Genomic DNA, 25,030 nt, shown 5'->3' on the forward strand with positions numbered 1-25,030 from the left:
AGATGGACAATAGAGACTGGACAAAGGTCATATTTGCAGTGAATAATTAAAAGTACCCACCTCTAGTTCTATAGATTTCTGGTTCAAGTCGTTCAATTCCAAGGCAGCAGAGAGGCTCATACTCTATTTGAAAGCTCCTGTGCTACTTCAGCACCAGGCCAATATGATTTGATGCATTTTGACTGTGGCATGGATAAAGTCAATGTAGTAAGCTTTTAATACAGCAAAATATTTCAAACTAACTTTGGTAACATTTAATCTGTTTTACCTTAGGCCCTATAGAGACCCAATTTTGAAAATCTCAAATAAATGAAGATTCCCATTTCAAAAGATGAACTGTAGCCAACAGAAGAAATGTGTCTACATTACCATGAAAAAAAGTATTTTTCAGAAATGTGTATCTCACAAATACATTTTACAAAAATGAGATTTCAAAAATATCAGGCAAGATGCACTCGCTTTTTCTGCCTCATTTTTTAAAATCACTTCCTGTCCATTTCATCATCATCCCCATATTCTACCATACAGTGGCCTTGTTTATAATGCCTGAATGGATTAAGAAATCCTGAGGCTTGGCCTGAACCCAGTGGAAAGAAGACAGGATAAAGCTAGATGTGTCTAATACTTGCTTCTTTCCTCCCAAGACACCTTCAGCCCAAACTATTAAGATCTTTCAAATTCCTGCAATTACCTTCTAAGATCACTGAAGTAGGACAGCCTATAGCTCCATTTCATCCTGGAGCATAAAGACTACAGTGGGGTCTTTTATTTGTAAATAAATGGGGGTATATTCTGTAACAAAAAAATAAATCAAAGATTACATTTGAAGGCATAATTTTATTACGTTCACTACTGGGAGAAAGGTAATCTCAATATATGCATTCTTTCTCTACTTCATTGAAATCTAAACAGTACACTGTTGTATGCAAAAGGTTGTTTCAGTAAAAGATATTTTTGGTACTTTAAAAGGCTGGTTTTGCTATTATTCTGGAAAAAACTAAGTCTCTTGCCTGACCTATTTTTCATGTCCTTTGTTAATTTGCTGAGCAAACCCTTTTCATCCACTTTATATATAAAGTATGTAAGTTAAATCTCAGTCATAGCTCCCTCTTTATCCTGTCAACATATCTTAAAGACAGATATGCATATCAGACTTGGGGTGCTGCTCTGCCTCACTGCTCACAGAAAGTAGGGGCAAATTAATCCAAAGTTGACTGTAAATGAAATGGAGTTTACTATGTATAACAAACTGTATACATTTACTGTGTATGCACACACACACACACACACATATGTGTGTATATATATATATATATCAGTAATTTATTTAACTTGATGCACATTACTATATTCTGTTACCGTGCTATTAATATTCCAAACATTTACAAGTATCCCCTTTTAAGCTATTTGTAGCTTCCCTTAAAGACTAGGTTAGCAATATGGTAGCAACAGCATTTGATAGGATACAAATATTCCTGATGATAAATAATGACAAAAAAACTCATATTTCATATAATATTTTACTAAACAATTTCAAAGTACTCATCAGTATCTCACTTTCTATAACTGGATAAACACAATAATGACACTGGAGGGCAACAAAATTCAAATGGATTGAACAAAAAGTGGATAGTCAGGAAAAGCAAATCTTAGGATTATTGACTTCTAAGAACCCCAAATTTACCCCTATTGGAAAATATGCCCTGTGCAATGTGAAAAATAAAAGTAATTTGTTTTAGAAAAGTTTCATATAAGATTTTAAAACACAGGCATAGTCTCAAGTGGTTAAAAAAAATAAGAAATTTGTTAATAGCATTTAGTATCTTCAAAATATGATTAATTAGCAAGCTAAAACATGTAAACTGTGTTTAGATTTGAATATGTGCTGTCAATCTGAAATCATGGGTTCCATTGTGTATCAGGAGACCAAACTGTTCTGCAAATAAAAGTGTGTGTGGTAGAGCAACAGTGGCCCCCTCGCTGCTCCACCCTGCCTCCCCCACAAAAAAGGAAAGATTCTAAACACAGCATATTAACTTATAAAATGTTCCAATACAATGATTAGATGTATCATATGTAAGCCTTTTTTCCTTTAACTTATTCTCCAAATTTGGCCAAACTAAATATTTAATACATAAATCCTGCCCCATAGCAGTGATCCCCACAGGATTGTTTCTTGTAATCCCTTTGACATTCTCTTGCCTTATCATATCACTCAAAACAATGATGGTCTAGAAAGAGGTTCTGAATATCAACTCAAGGGTTAGAGTTTAAGTAAAAGCAGTTAGAGCAAAAGGAAACAGACACACACATCCTCAAATGCACTCAATCAGGGCAACTCTCCTGACAATGGCTGAATTTCATTCCAAACAGATTAATTTAATGATAGCTTTGCTATTAAAACAATTTTCAAGTAAAATGTTCAAGCATATTTCAATATAAGGAAAAAAGGATATTTCACTAAAAGGGAAAAAGCAGCTACAATTTAAAAATTTACTCCACAATGAAATGAACATGAACTCTGAAACAAAGACACGGAGAGAGTGTTGGCCTGTGGAGACAAAGGCCTGCCACGTGGCAGGGGGAGTGACTCAGCTCTGGGACAACCTAATGGCACTTTCCTTCCTCCCACACCTGTATCTGCTTGAGAACCACAAACTTGAGTCATGGCTTAAGAATATTTGATTTCAACAATAAACTTAAGGTAGTATTATTTTCACTTTTCCTCTGAAAGATAAGTTGAGAGAGAACACAAATGACTCACAGTAGAGATTTATGCTCTAGGTGTGTATATGGCCATATATATTTGTTTTAAAAAATTTGATTATGACAAGCTTCAGGTAAAAATCATTTTCAAAGGTTCAATTTTTCATTTACATATAACCAATACATCTTATTTACACATGTATGACTCCATTTTTATTCAACTTCCTTCATATTAAGTGTATATTTTAACTGGTGTGTAACTGTTATATACTGTGTTTACAGAAACACTAAACATCCTCTTATTCACTAGCAGTTTTGATAATAGTTTTGTCTCCACATTGAGAAATGAATATAGTTAAAAGCTCAATGTATAACATAAAGATGAAAACCCAGTGTTAACATCCTGTCTAGGGCCACATCAGGTATTCAAGAGTCAACTGCCCCAATTGCATATATTATGGTTGCAACAAAACACAAAGCAAATATGATTCTGAAGACCCTGAAAAAGAGATCTGACTTATTAGACATTAACCACTGCTTAATGGTATTGATGTTCATTCTAACCTGGGTTCATTTTTTTTTTCCCAAAAGAACACTGATTTTTTTAGTAATATTTAACCTTAAAAAGGTATCTTAGGTCTTTAACCCTCAGAGAACTGGTATATTTTGGCAGCTAATCAAAAAAATAATCAGGAACATGTATCTTTGCGCAGTCTCCAAAGGGTTAAAGTGCAGAAATTGTCTGTCACTTGTTATATAAGGCACCCTATTCCACTTTTTTCTTAAAAGAAACTTTTTCTTTGGTTTCCTGTAATTTTTCAGTGAGTCTATCCTTTGTTTCTTCCATTTTCTCTGTGAGAAGCTCCTTGGTCTCTTCCATCCTGTCCTGCAGATACTCCTTAACAGGAGGTGGTGTTGACATGTAGCCCCGACTACGCAAATACTTCACAGTAAAGGAGGTTCCTCCCAAAGTCACGGTATATCGGGCAGGTGTTGCGATCTGAGGAGAAAATACAGGCAGATCAACAGCCAATCATGATTATCGTCTTAAGCAAAAACAATTTGAAATTAAAATTCTTAGTAATAGCCAAACAGCATAAATTACTTTATTGCTTGATCAGGCCAACATAGTTACAGCCCACATGGTTTACCCTCCTAACAAGGGATGCTTCTTCTGTAAATGCATTTCACAAATATCTGTCACTTAGGCACTGACCCAAAGATTACAGAATATTTTTTTAATGTTTATTTTTTTAATTTTTGATAGACAGAGTATGAGCAGGTAAGGGGCAGAGAGAGAGAGGGAAACACAGAATCTGAAGCAGGCTCCAGGCTCTGAGCTGTCAGCACAGAGCCTGACACAAGGCTCAAGCCCACGAACCACAAAATCATGACCTGAGCCAAAGTCAGACACTTAACCAACTGAGCCACCCAGGCGCCCCAAGGATTACAGAGTATTTGCAATAGAAGCACTGGGGCCTATAACCATGTGCTAGTGAACGTGGGGACATGCTCATTGGGAAATGAGAAAGATGGCTCAGGACCACTACGAACAACAAACATGCAAATGCTTCTGTTCCTTAAAAACCCTGCCAATCTATAGACTGTGCATCTAGAACTAAACCAGAACCAAACTACTTCAAATGGGAGAGAGGCAAACATAAGCCAAATGTTTATTCTTTACTGAATTTAGTTTAGTTTCACTTCCAAATCCCTTTGACTTTTCCAGGCCTTATGCTACTTTCTCATTACAACCCACCCTGGGTCTGGAATCCCAACTGGGAACTTCCAGGAAGCCAAAAAAAGTAGTTGGTACATATGTTGCAGACACACACAGGTTTAACTCTGACCAGAGATTTAAGGACTAAAGCTAAAAAGCAGACAAACTGGTCAAAGAGCAACACAAAAGTGGAGAGAGTCTATATCACATTCTGAGGCTTCCGTGTCAAAATTCAGTACCAAAACTCTTTGAAGGAGCCACCTCTGTTCTCTACCTCCAACTTCCCTCTTCATTCTCTCTTGAACTTACTCTAACCGAGCGTTCACCCTCCACCTCTCATCATAGTCACTGTAGAGGCCTGTGAACCATTAGAGCCAATGGAGATAGCCCCCTGCCCCCATCTACTCCTTGGAGCATGCCCTCAACTGGCTGCCATGCCCTCACTTTCCTGGTTTCCTTCAGCTTCAGAGGCTGCCACTTTCCAGTCCTACCTGTCCATTCCTCCTCCTGTTGCCTACCTCTGAGCACTATGGGGCAGCATTCAGTCCCTGCACTCCTTTTCTCTGCCTCGCTCACTCCCTTGGCAGTCTTTTCCAGTTTCATGTCTGTAGTGCCATCTATACATTAATGATTCTTAGATTTCCAGACCGAGCCTTTTCCCTAAATTCCAGTATATACAACCTCCTACTCATTTCTGCCTGCACGTCTAATAGGATCTCAAAATATCATTTATTCAAAACTGATCTCATGGTGTTCAATGGTCCCACCCCAAACCTGCTCCTCTTAAAGCTGTCTGCATCTCAGGAAATGGCAACTCTATTCTTACGTTGCTCAGGCCAAACATCTGTAAGACAGCTTCGACTCCTTTCTCTTGCATAATTTACATTCAACCATTAAAAAATTCCATCAGCTCCACCTTCAAAACATATCTAGAATCCACCTACTACTTAGTGCCTCTTCTGCTACCACCTGGGTCCTAGCCTCTATCAGCTCTTGCACACACCACTGCAATAAACCCTCCTTTGCTAGGTCTCTGGGCTTCTGCACTTGCCCTGCTATATATACAGACAATACAGCAGCCAAAATGATTTTGTTAAAACACAAGTCAGATGCTCAAAATTGCCCAGTGACTTCCCATCTCCTCTGAGTAAAAGCCAGAGTGGCCTGTAAGGCCTCTGTTGCCTCTCTACTGTTCACTCATTCCAGCCACACTGGCTTCCTCCCTGTTCCCTCAAATACGCCAGGTATCCTGCAGTCTCAGGACTTTGCACTTGGCTTTCTCCTCCTTGAATGCTCTTCTCCCATACAACTGCCTGATTAACTCCCTCACCTTCTGCAACCATCCCTCTGAAAAAAACAAAAACAAAACCAAAAACCAGAAACCCCGAACACAAACACATCCTCTCTTGCTGGTTTGTTCTCTCTTCTGAGCATTGACCATCATCTAAACACCGTGTGTGTGTGTGTGTGTGTGTGTGTGTGTGTGTGTGTGTGTGAACTTTACTTTCTTTGCTTAACCGCCACCCACTATTAGAATGTAAGTTCCATGAGGGCATGTACTTTGTGCCATTTTATCGAATTAGTTATTCCCAGTACCTAGAATGGCACTTGGCACACAGTAGGGGCTCAACAAATTTTTGTCAATTCAAACAAAGGTGCACTTTCAGGACAGTGCTAGCGGGCTGAGGAGTGTGTCACAGTCAGTACCAGAAGGTCACACACAGGTTGTTTTTCTCCTCTTTGCCACACCTCTTTTTGAAAGGGGCTTTGCCTTATTGAAGCAATAAATCTCAGTCTTTGTTACTCCACCTGAGAAACTGTGGGTTACAGAAAATACCCAGGAGAATCCCCTGCACGTTTCCCACCTCAGAGGGACAGTGAGAGGGAAGAAACACTGCTGATACTAACCTAACTACATGTACAAGTTCATGTTTCAAATCCCAACCTACAAACACGTACTGAGCACTAATGTGCCAACAAAGCACAATACCAGGCATAGCGAAAACAAAGAGAAAGAAGAAATGACTCTGAATTCCCATTCTAGGCTCTTAAAATCAAATAGAGAAACCAAACATTAAAAAAACAAAAACAAAAAAACCCTAACACCAGACCAGGATATGAACACACATAATATGGGAGCACAGGATAAGGAGCTATTATAATTAAGGAAATAATAATCATACCCATTATAACTAGAAACTTGATAATTTATGAATTTAATAAGTTTTAATGTTGAAAAACTCAGCAATTAAATGTTAGACCTCTGGTCAAAATTACAATAAAAAAGGAAATCTCCCAAGATTTCAGAGGATTTTAATGAAGATGACAGAACAAAACAATGATACTTATACTACTATAAAACCATAATTCTAAGCATTTTTATACAACAGAATTAAAGTAACATCTAGTTTCCAAATGTTTACTACTTGTTTTCTTTCTTAGAATGAAGACATATAGAACTTAACTGTCAACTGAGAAAAATTAGATTAATATGGCTAATTTCCACAATTCACAATGAATCTCCTTTTCTAAAATAAAGACCAATAGATATAGAAACTCTATTTATAAAGATGTCATTGTCTCAAATCCAGAGAACAGGTATTAAAAACTATAAACTTCTAAAATGAAATATATGTAATGCTACTAAGTCTAGGTTTATCCCATAAAACAATTTGAACTAAACTTTATTATTTTACTTATTAAGAAGAACTATTATAAACTGTAAAAATAAATGCTAAATATCACTAAAAATCAGGTGGCATGTGGATCTCTGAATAAGGAAAATTAATATACTGTAAGTGGGAGAAATGTCAAAAAGATGACTTCTGGAAATTTGTTTCACATTTGTGTGATCACAACAGGTTAGGAATGATCTACCTATTTTCAAGGCACTTCTTCCTAAACCATCATTTTATTTATACTTAAAATTTTTATTTTTAATTAAAAAAAATTTTTTTAATCTTTATTTATTTTTGAGAGAGACAGACAGCATGTGAGCAGGAGAAGAGCAGAGAGAGAGGTAGACACAGAATCTGAAGCAGGCTCCAGACTCTGAGCTGTCAGCACAGAGCCTGACGCAGGGCTTGAACTCACGAACTGTGAGATCATGACCTGAGCTGGTCAGACACTCAACTGACTGAGCCACCCAGGCGCCCCATACTTAAAATTTTGAAACTTAAAAAACATTTTAAACTGTAGCCATTAGACATACATGAAATTTGGTATTTTAAGTTACAAAAGAACTAATATGGAGTTTTATGAGGAACTGAGCAGGTCATTGGTTAAGTGTGAAGAGCAACTGATTTACAACTGTACTTACCTTAAACAAGGCATATGCTGTTAGGGCATTTCCACTCTGGGAATTTTTCAGAATGTTTACTACACTGTCAGGTAACCCAATCAGTTCTAGAAAAGGAACGACATTCACTCCTCTAAGAAAGAAACAAAGTAATTTAGATATATGTACACACAAACTTAAAGGGATAAATATTTTCAAAAAATTTTCTGAAAACACCAAAACCAAATTTTGTTTAAAAGTCACTTCTGCATTATCAAGCACTGTGATTTCACTCTATAAGAACATGTACAGAACATCGGTGTTGTACTGTATCTGTTTGCGGCTTCTGCTTTGCTTCTGCACATGGTCATCCCTAACTACCACATTAAAAAAAAAATAGAAGGATCTAGCTGAGTTAAATTAATTGCTTTATGTGATCTAAAAGGAAATAAAGGACCAGAATTATTTACCTGGTCTTAGTTTCCTCAATCAAATACTACTTTCTCAGAAAGCTCCAATTCAAACTTCAAGACCTAAGCTTTTCACCTCTAAAATTTTATGTCAGGTTATACTATTATTGTAAAAGCAATACTACAGTATCACTTGTGTTATTATGCAAAGAAGAAATAATTCTATGGGTATTCTAAAAGGATGCCTCTATTCTATTAGCAGGCTTAAAAGGCAGGTGAAGAAGCAATTACCATAAATTGCAACACATTTTTGGAGGGAGGGACAGCAGGCAAAGTCTCTAATATGAACTGATAAGCTCTAATTTATTTTTAGTTTCCCTGATTATCAACATTTCGCATACTGGTGTGTGCTCTTTCACACTCTTGCTCTATCACTGTGTGTTGTTTTACAGACATTGTGACCCTTGACTCCTAAATCAGAACAAGGTTCTTGTTCTGTGCTTTCCTACATGCACATAATTATCACATTCAGGAAATGTAACATATAACATGAGTATATAATGATACACAATATATTATTTAATATTAAAATTTCCTCAATTGTTCCAGCATGTCCTTTAAATCACTATCTTGTCATTTCTCTCTGGTCTCCTTTTCTCTAGAAGTACTCCCCAGAACTTTTTGTTGAAGACAGCAGGATAGTTTTTGACACTGAGATTTTTGAAGCATCCAGGCCTGTTGCATGGGAGAATATCCCTCAATTTGGATTTGTCTGATTTTTTCCTCTTGATCAGGTTCAGGTTAAACATTTTTCAACAGGAAAACTGCACAGTTAATTCTGTCTGTCTCAGTGAATCATAACAGAAGCCACATGATGTCACTTTGTCCCATCGCTGGTATTGTGACTCTTGGTTAAGGTAGGCTCCACAGTGTGTTCCACTGTATAGATATCCTTTCTTTTTGTAATTAAGAAAGGGAATTGCCTAGATCCATTATTATCATGGATAGCTGTATCCTGTATAATATATAATAGCTAGCAAAATCCTAATTTATTCTTAATATTAAAAAAATAATTTGGGGGCACCTGGATGGCTCAGTCGGTTAAGTGTCCAACTTCAGCTCAGGTCATGATCTCATGGTTTGTGGGTTTGAGCCCCACATTGGGCTCTGTGCTGACAGCTCAGAGCCTGGAGCCTGCTTTGGATTCTGTGTCTTCCTCTCTCTTTCTCTGCTCCTCCCCTGCTCGCATTCTGTCTCTCTGGCTCTCAAAAATGAATAAACGTTAAAAAAAAGTTTTTTTTTAAATAATAATAATTTGGGGCATCTGGGTGGTTCAGTTGGTTAAGCATCCAACTTTGGCTCAGGTCATGATCTCGAAGTTCCTGAGTTTGAGGCCCACATCAGGCTGTCTGCTGTCCGCACAGAGCCCGCTTCAGATCTTCTGTCTCCCACTTTCTCTGCCCCTTTGTTTGCACTCTCTCTCAAAAATAAATATTTAAAAAGATTAATTAATTGGGGGAAAGTTGTTAACCCTCTATGACTTCGCTATAATACTACAAAATCAGGGACTACTCTCAAGAACATATGGCTGACCATCAAGGAAAATTACCTATCATCTATAAGAGGAAAGCAGATAACTAAAGGAATCTTTAAAAAGTTTTATGAAGTCGACTCTAAGTCCAATCTGGTTTCTTCTTTCTCCACCATCAGTTCCTTTTCAAATCTCTTTCTTAGATAATGACAGAATCCCACTTAAAGCAAGACTTAGTACTACAAGGACTTAGCTATTCTGTGGATCGAATCAAGTCACAATGCACCAGAATATGCTAATTATATATTCTAGAACCAATACAATTATAAAATTATTTAATTAATCATTTCCTAGCCCAGTATGTACAATCTCCCTATTTAATAGCAACCATGAAGGGGGAAAAAAGACAAAGATTTGGCCAAAAATCAGACAAAATTGAATGATGAAAAAAAAAAAAACCTATCATAAAGATCAAACAATAATTACCTCAGACACCTTGCACAAGTATCTTTTATAAAATTAAGAAGTAAATACTTGGTTCTATTTAATTCTAAAATATTGATTTGATGATTTCATTATTTTAAGAATAAAAATAACTCTCATTTTCTTTGGAACTGCTGTATACGAAATACTAATGAGGGACTGATTTAAATAGTAATATCTACTTGTCACTTTTTACTTGGAAGTTTCCATGGTCTGACAGAAATCTGTGCTTCACAAACTGCCAGCTTTATGGATGTTTCAATTGATGAAGAAATACGCAAGGGCATAAACACATTCACAGTACATATAAAATGCAGTAAAAATTAGGCAGGATTTTGCCTCAGAATGGATCTGTAACTTTAGAGACTTAAGGCCTAAAACACGAGGCACCTCACTATGATGCCCTACGGACAAAACCATCCTCACAAAGCTACATTTGATCAGAGAGCATTTCTGGTTGGAAGATGTAAGATCTCTGCAAGGTTTGCCAGATAGAACAGACAACAAAGCTTAAAGTAAAATCTATTAACATATACAATTTAGATCTCCCTGAAATAAAATGTTTCAGAAGTCTAAGATCTTTATCACTGAGTTAACTAAGTACAGAATGGCATTTCGTTCTCTGATGTCTAGAAAAGCGGTAATAATTCTAGTTGTCAGAGTGACTAAAACAAACACTGGTCAGTAACACAGTGTGATGTCAAATGCCCATCTTCCAAGTTACAAACTATTTTTTCCCTTTCTTTTACTAGTTAAGTAGGTAATAAGCAAATAACAGAGAATTTGCCCAGCTACAACAAAAAAAAATAAAGCCAATCTCGTCAGTTGAATTGAAAACCTATATTTAATACAATCAACTTCAATCTAGTAATAAAACCACATCGCAGTGAAAGATACACTGCCATTAGAACATATCCTCAATCCTTATTTTGTAAGTATTACCTGTGATAAGATCATTACTTAGAAGAAATCAACTTTCTGAAGGCATAGGATTTAATAAAAACATTAGGAACTGTTCTGGGAAGCAACACATCCTACAAAATTGAAATTAACTGTGTGATGGTAGAACAGAACTGGACCAGTGCAGTGGTGGTGGGTCTGGCAACCACAGTCCCATGCTGACAAACAGCCAAAAGGCAAATTGTGATGGATAAAGGGACATGACTTTAAAGTGGATATTCTTACCACCACGTTTATATACAAACCATTCTGCAGAAAAAGAGGGAGAAGATAATGCACACACAGGGAACAACAGAATGTCACCACAACCGAGTGCCAGACAACATTGAAAAAGTCTTAAGCATAATTATTCACATCACTAGGTTACTTGGGGTCTGCTTTTTCAGTTATAGAACTCTTTTACTTAAGAAGGTAAGGAAAAGGAAAAGGAACAAAAGTGCTCCTTTTAACAGTCCAAATGAGACCTCATATTCAATTAATTAAAAACATAAATTGCTCCCTCCAAGGCCTCCTGGCCAAATGCTTATAAAGGGCAACCCTTTATAAGTGGACAGAACTATCACTCATATCATTTTCCAGAGCACTGCATCAGGAAACCCTCAATAGTTCAAAAAAGAACATTTGATATGTACACATTAATTAAATACAGCTAAATCCTATAATAATTTTTATTCAAAATGGTACATGATTTAAACCAAGGGCAGTTTTGAAGATTTCCATAAATATTACACATGTTCATAAAAATGTCATTAATGAGAAAGATAATTCCATTAAGTATACATATAAGTATCTTCTATAAAGGATAATAATACATGATGAAGAAGGATATAATTGAATATTAGGAAGATAATGGAGAGAAAGATGTAAAGAGAATCAGAACAGCATCAACTACACAAGGTAAAAAACCCTTTTAGAACTTTTGTAAAGAAACACCTCTAATCCTGTGTTTTCCAAAAGTAGTCTTCATTATCTTTTAGTTTGTAAAAAATAACTTTGTCCCCAAAATGACATATTTTATTAATACCTTAATATCAAACCATTAAATAAAACCAAATATTGAATATCAGTGGACTTTTAGAAAGAATAAAATAATTCTAGAGCCATAGGAGATTTTACTAAAATGTCAAAGTAGTGTACAACATCGGGCCATTTCATTGCCCTCAGGATGGTGAGCTCCTTCAGCTCTTATAGCCCAGGCCACTACAAGAAAAGCCCAGGGGCGCCTGGGTGGCGCAGTCGGTTAAGCGTCCGACTTCAGCCAGGTCACGATCTCGCGGTCCGGGAGTTCGAGCCCCGCGTCAGGCTCTGGGCTGATGGCTCAGAGCCTGGAGCCTGTTTCCGATTCTGTGTCTCCCTCTCTCTCTGCCCCTCCCCCGTTCATGCTCTGTCTCTCTCTGTCCCAAAAATAAATAAACGTAGAAAAAAAAAACTTTAAAAAAAAAAAAAGAAAAGCCCACACAGTACGTTCAAAGAACAGGCACACACGCATCAAAATGCTTTGGTTACTAGTGGCAAAAACAAACTGGAAATCATTGAGATCTGTTTCAATGTGTGCTCCTGCTCCTAAAACACCGTAAATAACTTACCTTAAAAGAAAGGAAGAATATTTATATTTAACAAGAAAAGCACATTTAGAAATTTTGTGTTTTACAATACATACAGGCTAGGCCCACCAAATTAACTATTTTTAAAAGTTTATTTTAGTGGTGGTAAGAACACCTAACACAAGATCTAGACTCTTAGTTTTAAGTATACAACAAATTAACTTCTGATTAAAACAAAAGACTTACCTTGACATTTATCAGATGTGGGTAACACTAAAACATAAGTCTGCAATTTGTTTATTTTTGTATCTGCAACAGGTATTAGCCAGGTTTTGGCAAAAATATCATATTAACTTCCCACCAAAATCATACATAAGGCAAAATAATAGGTAATTTTTTATATTCATGAAAACTTCAAGAAATACAGAAGTATAGAACTCATGGTGCTGCCAAATTTCTGAACTCTCTTACATTGACAGATGAGCATAAGAGCACGGGCTCTGAAATAAGCCACCAAAATATTTTGGGAAAAGCTAAGTTATTTTGACTTACTATTGCTTAATTTCATTAATAAAATGGGAATAATTACACTACCTACTTCATATAGTTATGAGAATTAAATGAGATGATACCGTTTAAAATGTTAGTATAATGCCTGTTATACACACAAAGCAAATTTAGCTAAGAAAATATCAAAAACAGCTATGACAAACAGTCATCAGTTAAAGACATTAAAGCATTAAAACTATTTAAGGCTTTCATTAGTACAATTAAGAAGATTAACATTCTGATAAAACAGGGAAAGGTGCTCAACCAAGCAAAAACTTACTTTATGGCTGCATAATAAAATGTTCCAAACCAAACACCAGAAGTTATTAGATGTACTGGAATCAAAACTTTTCCATATTGTCTAAATGTTTTCTTAAATCGCTGATAAAGACTAATAGATTTGTCTTGTAAAGGATCAGGCTCTTCCTTTCTTTCGGAAGGAGTTCCTGGGGATGTGGCATTGGATGATATAACCCTCTTGGATAAAATATCTTGCTCCCACTGTTGATGGTGAAGGACCCCCGGTTGGGGTGGATGAGCAGTAAATGGCTTCTTTTCCTTTGCAACACATTGGACAGCTGATAAGTGCAGCCATTGTTTTTGAGGGCCCTGTACCAAAACTACTCTGGATTCAGCTTTATACAAAAGTAATTGTCCCTTTATGTTTTGACAGTGTGGTTCCATGCATGTCCTATGTGCCAGTCGGAATATAGACCTCGATACATTCCATTGCATTTTGAAGAACGGTGATTAGTGGATTTCGGCTTCTACAGAGACCAGATAAAAAAAATTAAGACTATACATAGATTTCCATTTTAAACCAATCCACTTAAAAATAAATTAACTATTAGGAAATAAAGGACAGACACTGCTACCAAATCCACAGAAATTAATGTTAAGGTATGTAGTTCTAACATATCACAATTTTAAAACATTACTAAAATACATCATTTAAATAGGATATAGTAAACTAGTCCAGCAGACATCACAGAGGATAATGTTTTGAGGTTATCTTATTGCTACAAAAGGGATGTTTGTAGGACTTCTGTTTTTCTACAAAGAAGCTGTGTAGTATAATGGAAAAATCATAAGATCCAGAAACAAAAATCTGGGCCCTCATGTTGTGGGGACATAATTCTATACAATCGCCTTTGACATTTTAAGTCTAAATTCACTAGTAAAATGAGGATTACTTCACAGGGTTGTTATAGAAATTACATGAAATTTCTGATGTAAAAGTGCTTTTGTAAGTGAACAAGCATCATGTAAGTTATTACAACTGTTAAGGTCTGATAAATAGTTGATACAAGTACCATTTATTCTCTAATCCCTTTGGACTAAATTAATTGCTTTCGCCGATGAGGAGATAGTTTCCAGATGTCTAAAACTTTTTGTCAGAAAGACAGTATAATGTAATTTTAAAAGAATATAGACTTTGGAATATGATAGACACAACTGAGTTAACAGTATTATTATTTTGAGCAAATTACTTAGCTTCTCTAGACATAGGTTCTCCCACTGGTTAAACAGAATTACAATATGCATTACTATATAGCAAATTAGTTCCCTTCCCTTTAATATCAGGGAGTGTCACCTGACCACTAATCTCCACCCTGACCCCACACCAGCAATCTTACTACTTCTACTACATTGTGAATAACTGATCTTATTTTTTTTTTTAATTTTTTTTTTTAACGTTTTATTTATTTTTGAGACAGAGAGAGACAGAGCATGAACGGGGGAGGGGCAGAGAGAGGGGGAGACACAGAATGGAAGCAGGCTCCAGGCTCTGAGCCATCAGCCCAGAGCCTGACGCGGGGCTCGAACTCACGGAGCGCGAGATCGTGACCTGGCTGAAGTCGGACGCTTAACCGACTGCGCCACCCAGGCGCCCCTTATTTTTTAAACTGTACACTAAATAAGTCAACAGTATTTGAGTTAGCACTCCAATAAATACAGATACTCCATTTCACATGAATATCTGTTATCTGGGGTACAAAGCTGTCTATCATTATATAAAAATATCCACTAATGAATTGTCCCCATATAATCTCCTGACTCATCCCTAATTAAAAATTAACATCGGGGGCGCCTGGGTGGCGCAGTCGGTTGGGTGTCCGACTTCAGCCAGGTCACGATCTCGCGGTCCGTGAGTTCGAGCCCCGCGTCAGGCTCTGGGCTGATGGCTCAGAGCCTGGAGCCTGTTTCCGATTCTGTGTCTCCCTCTCTCTCTGCCCCTCCCCCGTTCATGCTCTGTCTCTCTCTGTCCCAAAAATAAATAAACGTTGGAAAAAAAAAAAAAAAATTAACATCAGCTTCTATTAGGCTCTCGCTGATAATCCAACAACATAATGTAAATAAATTATGAAATGAAACTGCATATCTGAAAATAGGCTCCCAGGAAACCTTTAAAGGGGATACTGAAGATTACTACAATGAAAAGCAAAGTCAATGACAAGTAACAATCTGAAGAATCAGACCAGTTAACAACAAAAAACTACAGGGATGATAATAGGTGCTTCAAATAATGACTTAAATATTAAATGACTAAGAAAGACCACAGAGAAAAATGATTAAGTCCTTAATTACTTTTATGAAATTGACTTATTTGTTGTGAAAAGTCAAGCATTAAGGATGTCTTATTGTGCTTTCTTACAGTCTATGTCCTAAGTTGTTTTGTTTTCTATAAATCTATGCTATGCCTATTCCAAAGGTGAAAAGCATCAACTGATCATTTAGTCTAAGAATTAGCTCAGGTGGAATTATAACCTAAAATTTGTCAAATATATGTATGGCTTCATTTTTCACACACAAAAAAATTCCTTTTGAATATTTTACTATGTTTTTTTGGTCTTTATTTTTGTTGGATTTGAGAATTTTCTCCAGCACCATTATCTTTGAATCATTCCTGTCTGTGGCTTTAGTGGTGTTTTCTGAACTCAAAGACTTTGTTTTGCTTTTAAATCTACTTCCTTTACAAGGCTGTTTTCCAGGAGTTCAAGTTCCCAGACTAACTTTCAGATAATCAGATTATTGTGTGTTTGTGAATAAAAGAAAAAAAAGATTAAAAATTTTTTTTTATAAAGTAGTTTTATTTTTTAAGTTTTATTTTATTTTATTTGAGAGAGACAGAGACAGAGTGGAGGAAGGGCAGAGAATCTCAAGCAGGCTCCATGCTGCCAGCACAGAGCCCAGCGCAGGGCTCAAACTCACGAAACCATGAGATCATGACCTGAGCCGAAACCAAGAGCCAGATGCTTAACCGACTGAGCCACCCAGGCACCCCTAAATTTTTTTTAGTGTTTATTTTTGAAAGAGAGAGAGAGAGAGAGAGAGAGAGAGAGAGAGAGAGAGAGAAGCACGAGTGGGGGAGGAGCAGATAGAGAGGGAGACACAGATTCCAACAGACTCCAGGCTCTGGGCTGATGGCATGGGCTATCAGCACAGAGCCCAATGCAGGACTGGACCTACAAACTGCAAGATCATGACCTGAGACAAACTCAAAGCTTAACCGACTGAGCCACCCAGGAGCCCCAAAGAAAAAAAAGATTTTTAAAAAGCCTCTTTCCAAGCTTCCAGTTTGTACCCTTTTCCCTGGTTTCCCTAACTACTCCCTCCTAAAGAATATTTTTTTCCTATCCCACTTCTTATTGCCCATTAAAAAAAAACACACATCTTTATTGAGATACAATTCTCATGCTCATTTAAGGTGTAGAATTCAAGAAATTTTAGTATATTCACAATTGTGAAACCATCCTCACAATCTCAGTTTAGAACATTTTCATCACCCCAAAAAGAAACCCCATACCCACAAACAGTCACTCACCATTTCCTCCCCATCCCAGCCCCTGCAACTATTAATCTATTTTCTGTCTCTCTATATTTGTGTATTCTGGAAATTTCATATAAATGGAATTGTATTATGTGGTCTCTTGTGACTGGCTTCTTTCACTTAGCATCACATTTTTAAGAGTCACCCCTGTAATGTTCCCTTAGAAGCCAACATTTGGGCTAGTGGTTTCTAAAACTGGCTACATATTAGAATCATGGCAGGGTGGGGATACTGAAGGAAAGGAGAATCTGAAAAACCAGATTCCTGGTCTCCATCTAGACCTAACAAATCAGAATCTCCTACTGCCAGTTCACACCTGACAGTATGAATTTGGGGATCATTACTCCAGGCCCAGCAAATGGCTTCAGTGACAGAGGCAACATGGTGGCAAAGGTATCATCCATTATTGTTGCCGTCATCATCATCATCATCATCATCAAGATATTTTTGAGCCCCTAATATGTGGTAGGAGTTTTATAAACACTTTACATGTATTAACTCAGATTATCCTCATAACAATCCTATGAAGGAGGGACTATTGTCATCTTTTCATATTTGAGGACACTAAAGCACAGAGGAAATATCATTCAACTGGTGAGTGGAGGAGCTGGGATTCAAACTTAGTCACTAAGCTATATGGCCACTTCAGAAGAAAGAAACAGTGCCAATTTTCAGTAAACTAAGACATGTAAGACACATGATAAAAGTGCCCTAAGGAAATACAGGGCCCAAGAAATTAACCTTTTTTAAAAAGTTTATTTATTTTTGAGAGAGAGCTGGGGAGGGGCAGAGAGACAAGGGAAGAGGGAGAGAATCCCAAGTAGGGTCCACACTGTCAGTGCAGAGCCCAAAGTGGGGCTCAAAACCACAAACTGCAAGACTAGGATCTGAACCTAAATCAAGAGTCAGACACCTAACTGACTGAGCCACCCAGGTGCCCCCCAAGAAGTTAACTTTTATCTTAAAATTAACTTTTAAATTAAAAACAAAAATTAAAATTAATTTAAATTAAATGGCAACATATGGGTAATAGCTACCATATTTGACAGTACAGCTCTAGACTTCCAAAGTGATCACAATACTGACGACATACACAGTAAGACTCATTAGATTTCAAGGAACAAACCTACTTCAGATGAATGCCAAGTAAAAGTAGAGGGCAAGTACAGACTGAGTAGTATCATACATATCCTGGAATGAACAGGCTTCAGGAACAATAAAACCAAAGCAAGGTAGGAGTTATCTTGTCTCACAGCAAGCACCTGTGTATAATGGCCTCAGCCCACTGGCAGTTTCCATTTCTGGATTTTATTAGTCTGTTCATCTTTTCATTTAAAGATAAAAGTTTTCGGTTATCGGTCAATGATGGAAGTGCTACTCCTCATAAATACTACTCAGATCAAATCAGTTATATCTGGACAAGTGGATGAGTGGCCTGAAGAAGCTGTGAACTAACAGGACTCTATTTCAGATATAAATGCAGAACCTGGAGTGATGAACAACTTAAATTTGAATTTCTTCCAATGAAATACAGTAATTTCAGTAATACATTTTTTAAATCATGAGACTTAGCATATAACAAAAGCTGCCTGTTATTTCCTACCCCTAGATATGAAATTCTCACATCTATAGATGAGGAAGTGTTCTAAACTGCTTATGCTTCAGTTATAGAAATAAATGATGAAATGCATTACAGGACCCAAGTGACACGATTACACTGCTTGTTATGACTATCCTTTCCCACCTTAGAATTATGTCATTAAGCTGTTAACACTACAAGTGAATGGCATATGATTACTGGTGCCTAATTCTCAGTATACAATCCTACCCTGTATGGTAGCGATACTGATTCTGTCATGACTTAATTTTTGTGAGCAGGCAGTAGAGTTTAACAACTGAGAGTATCCAAGAGGTCAGACTGCCCAAGTTCACATCCTGAAAACACTATAACTATAAACTATCTACTAATAAACAAGTTAATTAGCCCCCTTGTGCCCTGGTTTCCAATTTGTAACATGGGGTTAATAATAGCACCTTCTTCATAAGGTTATGAGATGAAAATAAATGTAAAAATGTTCAGAAAATGACTAGCATGTAGCAAGTGCTCATAAAATGTTACAAGTTATTATTATAAGTAAACAAGATAGTCTGTTGCCCTTATTCACAGTGAAAACAGCCTAAGGATCAGTGCCTGAGCTGAACAGGGATTATACAGGATAAACGAAAACAGTTGCCTAGGATGGCTCTGGCACAAAACTTGAAAAACTATATGAAACTGTACTAATCAAACCAATAATACCCAGTCTCTTAGGGATAGGCTCAAGACCAGGCATGAAGCAGCAGTAATATACATGTCTGAAAGTCCAGTCTCTCATGTAGCAATTCTGAGGCAAAGAGAAGATGAAGACATAGTGGTAAAGAGTAAAGCTTCCAGTTTCAGGATGAATAAGTCATGGGAATAAAAGACACAGCATAAGGAATACAGTCAATATACATTAATAGTGTTGTACGGTGACAGATGGTAGCTACACTTACGGGAGCCCAGCATAATGTATAGAATTGTCAAATCACTACCTTGTACACCTGAAACTAATGTAACATTGTATGTCAATCATGCTCAAGAAAGAAAGACCAAAAAAAAGAAAGAAAAAGCGAGAGAAAGAAAAAGAGAAAGAAAGAAAGAAAGAAAGAAAGAAAGAAAGGAAGGAAGGAAGAAAGAAAGGAAAAGAAAGGAGTAAAAGTATAAGGAAGCAGTGGGAACCAAAAAAAGAGAAGCCAAGTTAAAGGAATGACAGAGAAGAAAGAATGGATTGGAACAAATGCCATTGAGAAAGCACAAATGTTAGAATGCTGTTGAAATTCTAGAGAAGCTATATCCCCAAATTCCAGTTCCATGAGGCAAATGAATTAGTTCATGAGATTCCTTTACTCCCTCTGTATCCTAACCAAACCCACACTGCTTAAGATTATATGAACATGTTTCTGTTCCTCACAACCTGGAACACTAAAACATTCAAACAGCACTAGAAATACAACTGAGTGCAAAAGGAATTAAGTAATTTATATTCCATTTTTATATACCAAATAACACACTAACTAAAAAGACAGTTGAAAAAAATTCCAATAGCAAGATTTAGTTTTCTATTCTGTGAATTCAAAAAACTCTTGTCAAACAAAATCTTACTTGGAAGTTCAATAAAAATAAATAAATCAAAGCAAAGTTGCTCAGGTTAAAGCAGGAGTGGGAGGAATAGTCTTCTGGCTTGTTTCAAGTCCTCCAGCCCACAGGGCACTGTCACAGATGCCTTATGAAAACAAAATCACAAAGTAGACAAATCCTCTATAAAGAATGGTTCTACTTTGGGGCACGTGGGTGGCTCAGTCAGTTAGGCATCCAACTTCAGCTCAGGTCATGATCTCATGGTTCACTGGTTCGAGCCCCGTATCGGGCTCTGTGCTGACAGCTGAGCCTGGATCCTGCTTTGAATTCTGTGTTTCTCTCTCTGCCCCTCCCCTGCTCACACTCTGTCTCTCTCTCAAAAATAAATAAACATTAAAAAAAAATGGTTTACTTCTTCTAACTACCATTTTCCTGCAAGTCACAGCACAGCACTAATTCCTTCTGAAGTCCCTGAACCCCACAAACTACACAGAAAATTGCACTGAAAAGGTAGATATTGGAATCTTCTTTTTCTCTGTGTTCCTGAAGAGGAGTTTGTCTTGATTCCCAATAGTGAGAGGGACTAGTGCAAAACCTGGCATCCAGTGGGTGTTCAACTAATTCAATTCCATGAATGTCAACAATCTGTCAGTTTTTAAAAGACTCAATTTATCTCTAATAAATGACTTCTAAAATCAATGTAGCATCTTCAATTTGGACAGTTTTGAGCAGTTAATAACTATATGTTAAGAGCTTGAATGGGAAAAGTAAACAACATACAATGTAAGCGAAGTGGAAATTCAAAGCATCAAAAGGAAATGTTACAAAACAAATACACTGTAACAGAAATGAAGAATGCCTTTAATGAAGTCCTGGTGGATTTATAATCCACATACCCAAGGAAAGAATCAGTGAACCTGAAGGGATGTCAATAGAAACTTGCTAAACTGAAATGCAAAGAGGAAAAAAAAAAAAAAAAATGCACCCTTTTCCCCATACCAAGACACATACAAAAATACCAGAACAAAACATCCAAGCATATGGGACAACTTCAGAAGTTGTAACATACACATGGTAGGAATGCCAGAAGAACAAAGAAAGAAGTAAAAGAAATATCTGAAGTAATAATACATGAGAATTGTCCAAAATTACTAACAAACACCAAACCACAGGTCCAGGAAGCTCTGAGAATCAAGTAGGATAAATATCTAAAATCCCTATCTGGGCATATCATATTCCAGTTGCAGAAAATTAAAGACAAAGAGAAAATCTTGAAAGAATTGGGGGTGGGGGGTGGACCTTACCTAGAGGGGAGCAGGAATAAAGTTAGAGCCAACATCTCATCAGAAACCAGGCACAAAAGAGAGTAAAGTGAATATTTAAAATGCATTCAGAAAAATTATCAAAGTAGAATTCTGTATGCAGCAAAATTATCCATCAAAATGGAAAAGAAATCAATTATTTTATCAAATAAAAAAACGGAGGGAATTCATCGCCAATACACTTGACCTTCAAGAAGGAAACAACATGGAAATTTGGATCTACATAAAAAAAAGATTGACTGAGAAGAAATCAACAAAGGCAAAATCTTTTTTATTATTAATTGATGTAGAAGATAACTGTTTAAAGTCATAGTACTAATACGTTAGGTGATTAATAGCACATAAGTGAAATGAAAGATAGCGTTGTCACTAGGAATTGAGAATACCCTATGATAACACTCCACAGTAAGGCACATGTAACTACACATGAAGTATTATAGTATCATTTGAATATGGACTTAGATGAGATAAAAATGTATTATGAACTCTAGAGGAAGAAAAATACTATGTGATCTCACTTATGTGTAGAATCTTAAAAGAAAAAAGAAGAAATCTGAAATCATATAGAGAACAAATTAGTGGTTGCCAGAGCCTGGAAAGGAAGACATATATGGCAATGGATGTTAAACAGACTTACTGTGGTGCTCATTTTGCAATATATACAAATATTGAGTCATTATGTTGTACAACTAAAATTAATATCTTATATGCCAATTGTATGCCAATTAAAAAATAGATGTTCAACATCATTTGTCACTAGGAAGTTGCAAATTAAAACAGTAATGAGATACCACTACACACCTATTAGAATAACTAGTATTCAAAACACTAACAAACACCAAATGTTTGTGAGAATGTGGAGGGAATGTGCTGGTGGGAATGCAAAATGGCACAGGCATTTTGGAAAACAGTTTGGCAGCTTCAAAGAAAGCTAAACATAGGCTTACCGTATGATCCAGCAATAGCACTCCTAGGTACTTACCCAAATAAGTTGAGAAGTTATGTCTACAGAAAAACCTCCCACACAAACATTAATAGCAGCTTTATCAATAATTGCCCCAAACTGGAAACAACCAAGAAGTCTTTGATTAGGTGAATGGATAAGCATGCTGAGTACCTCCAAACAACAGACTATTATTTACTGATAAAAAGAAATGAGCTATGAAGCTGTGAAGCCATTAAACGACACGGAGGAATCATGTTGCCTACTGAAAGAAGTCAGTCTGAAAGGCTATATACTATATGATTCCAACTCTAACACATTCTGGAAAAGACAAAACTACAGAGACAGTAAGAACAGCAGTGGTTTCAGGGGCACCTGGGTGGCTCAGTTGGTTAAGTGTCCGACTCTTGGTTTCGGCTCAGGTTGAAACCCGTGTTTCGTTGCTGACAGCACAGAGCTTGCTTGGGATTCTCTCTCTCCCTCTCTCTGCCCCTCCCCCAATCACTCTCTCTGTCTCTCTCTCAAAAATAAATAAATAAAACTTAAAAAAAAATTAAACAAAAAAAGAACAGCAGTGGTTTCAGAGGCTGCACAGTGAGAGAGGGAAAAGATAATTAGGTGGAGCATAGGGCCCTTTTAGGCAGCAAAATATTCTATATGACCCCGTAGTGGTGGATAAATGTCATTATACATTTGTCAAAACTTACATAAATAATTGTACAACAAAGAGTGAACCCTAATGCAAACTGTGGACTTCAGTTAGTACTTCAATTCTAACAAATGTGCCACACTACTACAAGATATAGGGGAAACTGTGGGGGTAGGGTTAGATAATATGGGAATTCTCTGTTATTATCTGTGTTCCATGTTTCTATAAACCTAAACTTCTCTAAAAAATAAAACCCATTGGGGCGCCTGGGTGGCGCAGTCGGTTAAGCGTCCGACTTCAGCCAGGTCACGATCTCGCGGTCCGGGAGTTCGAGCCCCGCGTCGGGCTCTGGGCTGATGGCTCAGAGCCTGGAGCCTGTTTCCGATTCTGTGTCTCCCTCTCTCTCTGCCCCTCCCCCGTTCATGCTCTGTCTCTCTCTGTCCCAAAAATAAATAAACGTTGAAAAAAAAAATTAAAAAAAAAAATAAATAAAACCCATTAACTTTTTTTTTTTTTAAGTACACTATGTGGCCTTGCCAGATACAACTCATATTTAGTACAGCTTTAACCTGAAGAATAGGTATGAGGAAGGGATCAATTGTAGAACTCATTAAGCTGAAACATAACAAAAGGGATAGGAAAAGAATTGCCTCTAGTTATACAAACCCTCTCAATTACTATCAAACAGGAGGACACTCAAATTTGCTTCTTTCAATAGATTAATATTCTAATTTGTTCATTTCAATCTCTTGTCTTAATCACACCTTGACTGATGCTTAGAAAAAGTAAAAGCATGCAAGTTTATTTGTAGTATTTTCTGGGCTGTTACTCTCCTCCTCCTTAATGCATTTGATGCCTTCAATTTAATTTATATTATAAAATCCACCTCCTTCAACCTATTCTGCTTTTGAGCTTTCTAATACAAGAACTGAGTGACATATACAAGCTGTGGTAATGATGGAGCCATTGTTAAATTCTTAACCTTCAAGAAAAGTTAAATCATGCTGCCTAGTGAATTCCTAAAGAATTTCATTAATAACTGATTTCCAGAGCAGTGTTAAATGTGAAATGTATCATTTGTATAGAAAATCAGTGATTTTTTCCAAAATTACCATGTAAATATATTCATTTACATAAAATGTTTATATCTTTATGTCTTTACAGAGGATCTAAATTTCACAAGGCAAACCATGGTGATCTGTAATCCTAACACTGGTCCAGAATCCACATGGTTCCACTTCTACTCCCTTCTTTTCTGGGCTGGCAGGTGTTATCCCATTGCAATGGGAAAAAAGTAGGCTTTGCAATCAGAAAGATCTGAGTTCCAACTTTTCTGGCATTACTTTACTTAGTTTTTTTCCTTATCCCTAAAATGGGGTTAATTACACTTTTATCATATGGTATTTATGACAATGAAATGAGATACAATATGTTAAGCATCTAGCATTTAGCATGCTGTAACAATAATTAGTTCTAGTTTTCCTTCTTTACCTTCTCATCTGTCAACCCAGCCAAATCAAATTTGTATTCTTCCTTCATCTAAACTTTTACCATTACTCCATTTGGACGACCCATGCAAAATCCCAGCTTCTTTAGCAATGCATTCCACCTTGAAATTATCTGATATTGCCCCACAACTGAAATCCTGAAACTACACTATCCCACCCTCTGCAGCCTCTACTTTGAGCGTTCACTCCCTTACCTTCTGGATTCTAGTTCCAAGGCCTTACCCCACCCTACCTCCTTTTTTCTTTCAAATGTAACAGCTCCTCCAGGTTTCACTCAGAAGTCTTTATCCAGCTTCAATTCTATAGTGCATTACTTGAATTACTACTCTGTCCATCTGTAATACCAGCCCACAAAATCTAATCTGGAACTAGTCCAACTATCTGTTCTTCCTACAACTACATCTCAATAGCTGAGCACTAACATAAATCACGCAAC

At 36.8% G+C, this 25,030-nt stretch overlaps 1 protein-coding gene across 4 annotated transcripts in view; it reads right to left on the minus strand.

The window, feature by feature from the left end:
* Nucleotides 1-1,305: 1,305 nt before the first annotated feature.
* The window catches only part of FAM210A (family with sequence similarity 210 member A), a 29,958-nt gene continuing 6,233 nt past the window's right edge, over nucleotides 1,306-25,030 (minus strand). For all 4 annotated transcript variants that reach the window (XM_030336733.1, XM_030336730.1, XM_030336732.1 and 1 more), the window contains 3 exons: nucleotides 13,461-13,947; nucleotides 7,746-7,857; nucleotides 1,306-3,706 (listed from right to left, as the gene is read on the minus strand). In XM_030336733.1, the coding sequence (XP_030192593.1) occupies nucleotides 3,473-3,706; nucleotides 7,746-7,857; nucleotides 13,461-13,915 (801 nt within the window). In that variant the 5' untranslated portion in view covers nucleotides 13,916-13,947 and the 3' untranslated portion in view covers nucleotides 1,306-3,472. The remainder of the gene's footprint in view (nucleotides 3,707-7,745; nucleotides 7,858-13,460; nucleotides 13,948-25,030) is intronic.

This window comes from Lynx canadensis, chromosome D3 (genome assembly GCF_007474595.2).
Source record: "Lynx canadensis isolate LIC74 chromosome D3, mLynCan4.pri.v2, whole genome shotgun sequence".
Taxonomy (NCBI): Eukaryota; Metazoa; Chordata; class Mammalia; order Carnivora; family Felidae; genus Lynx; species Lynx canadensis.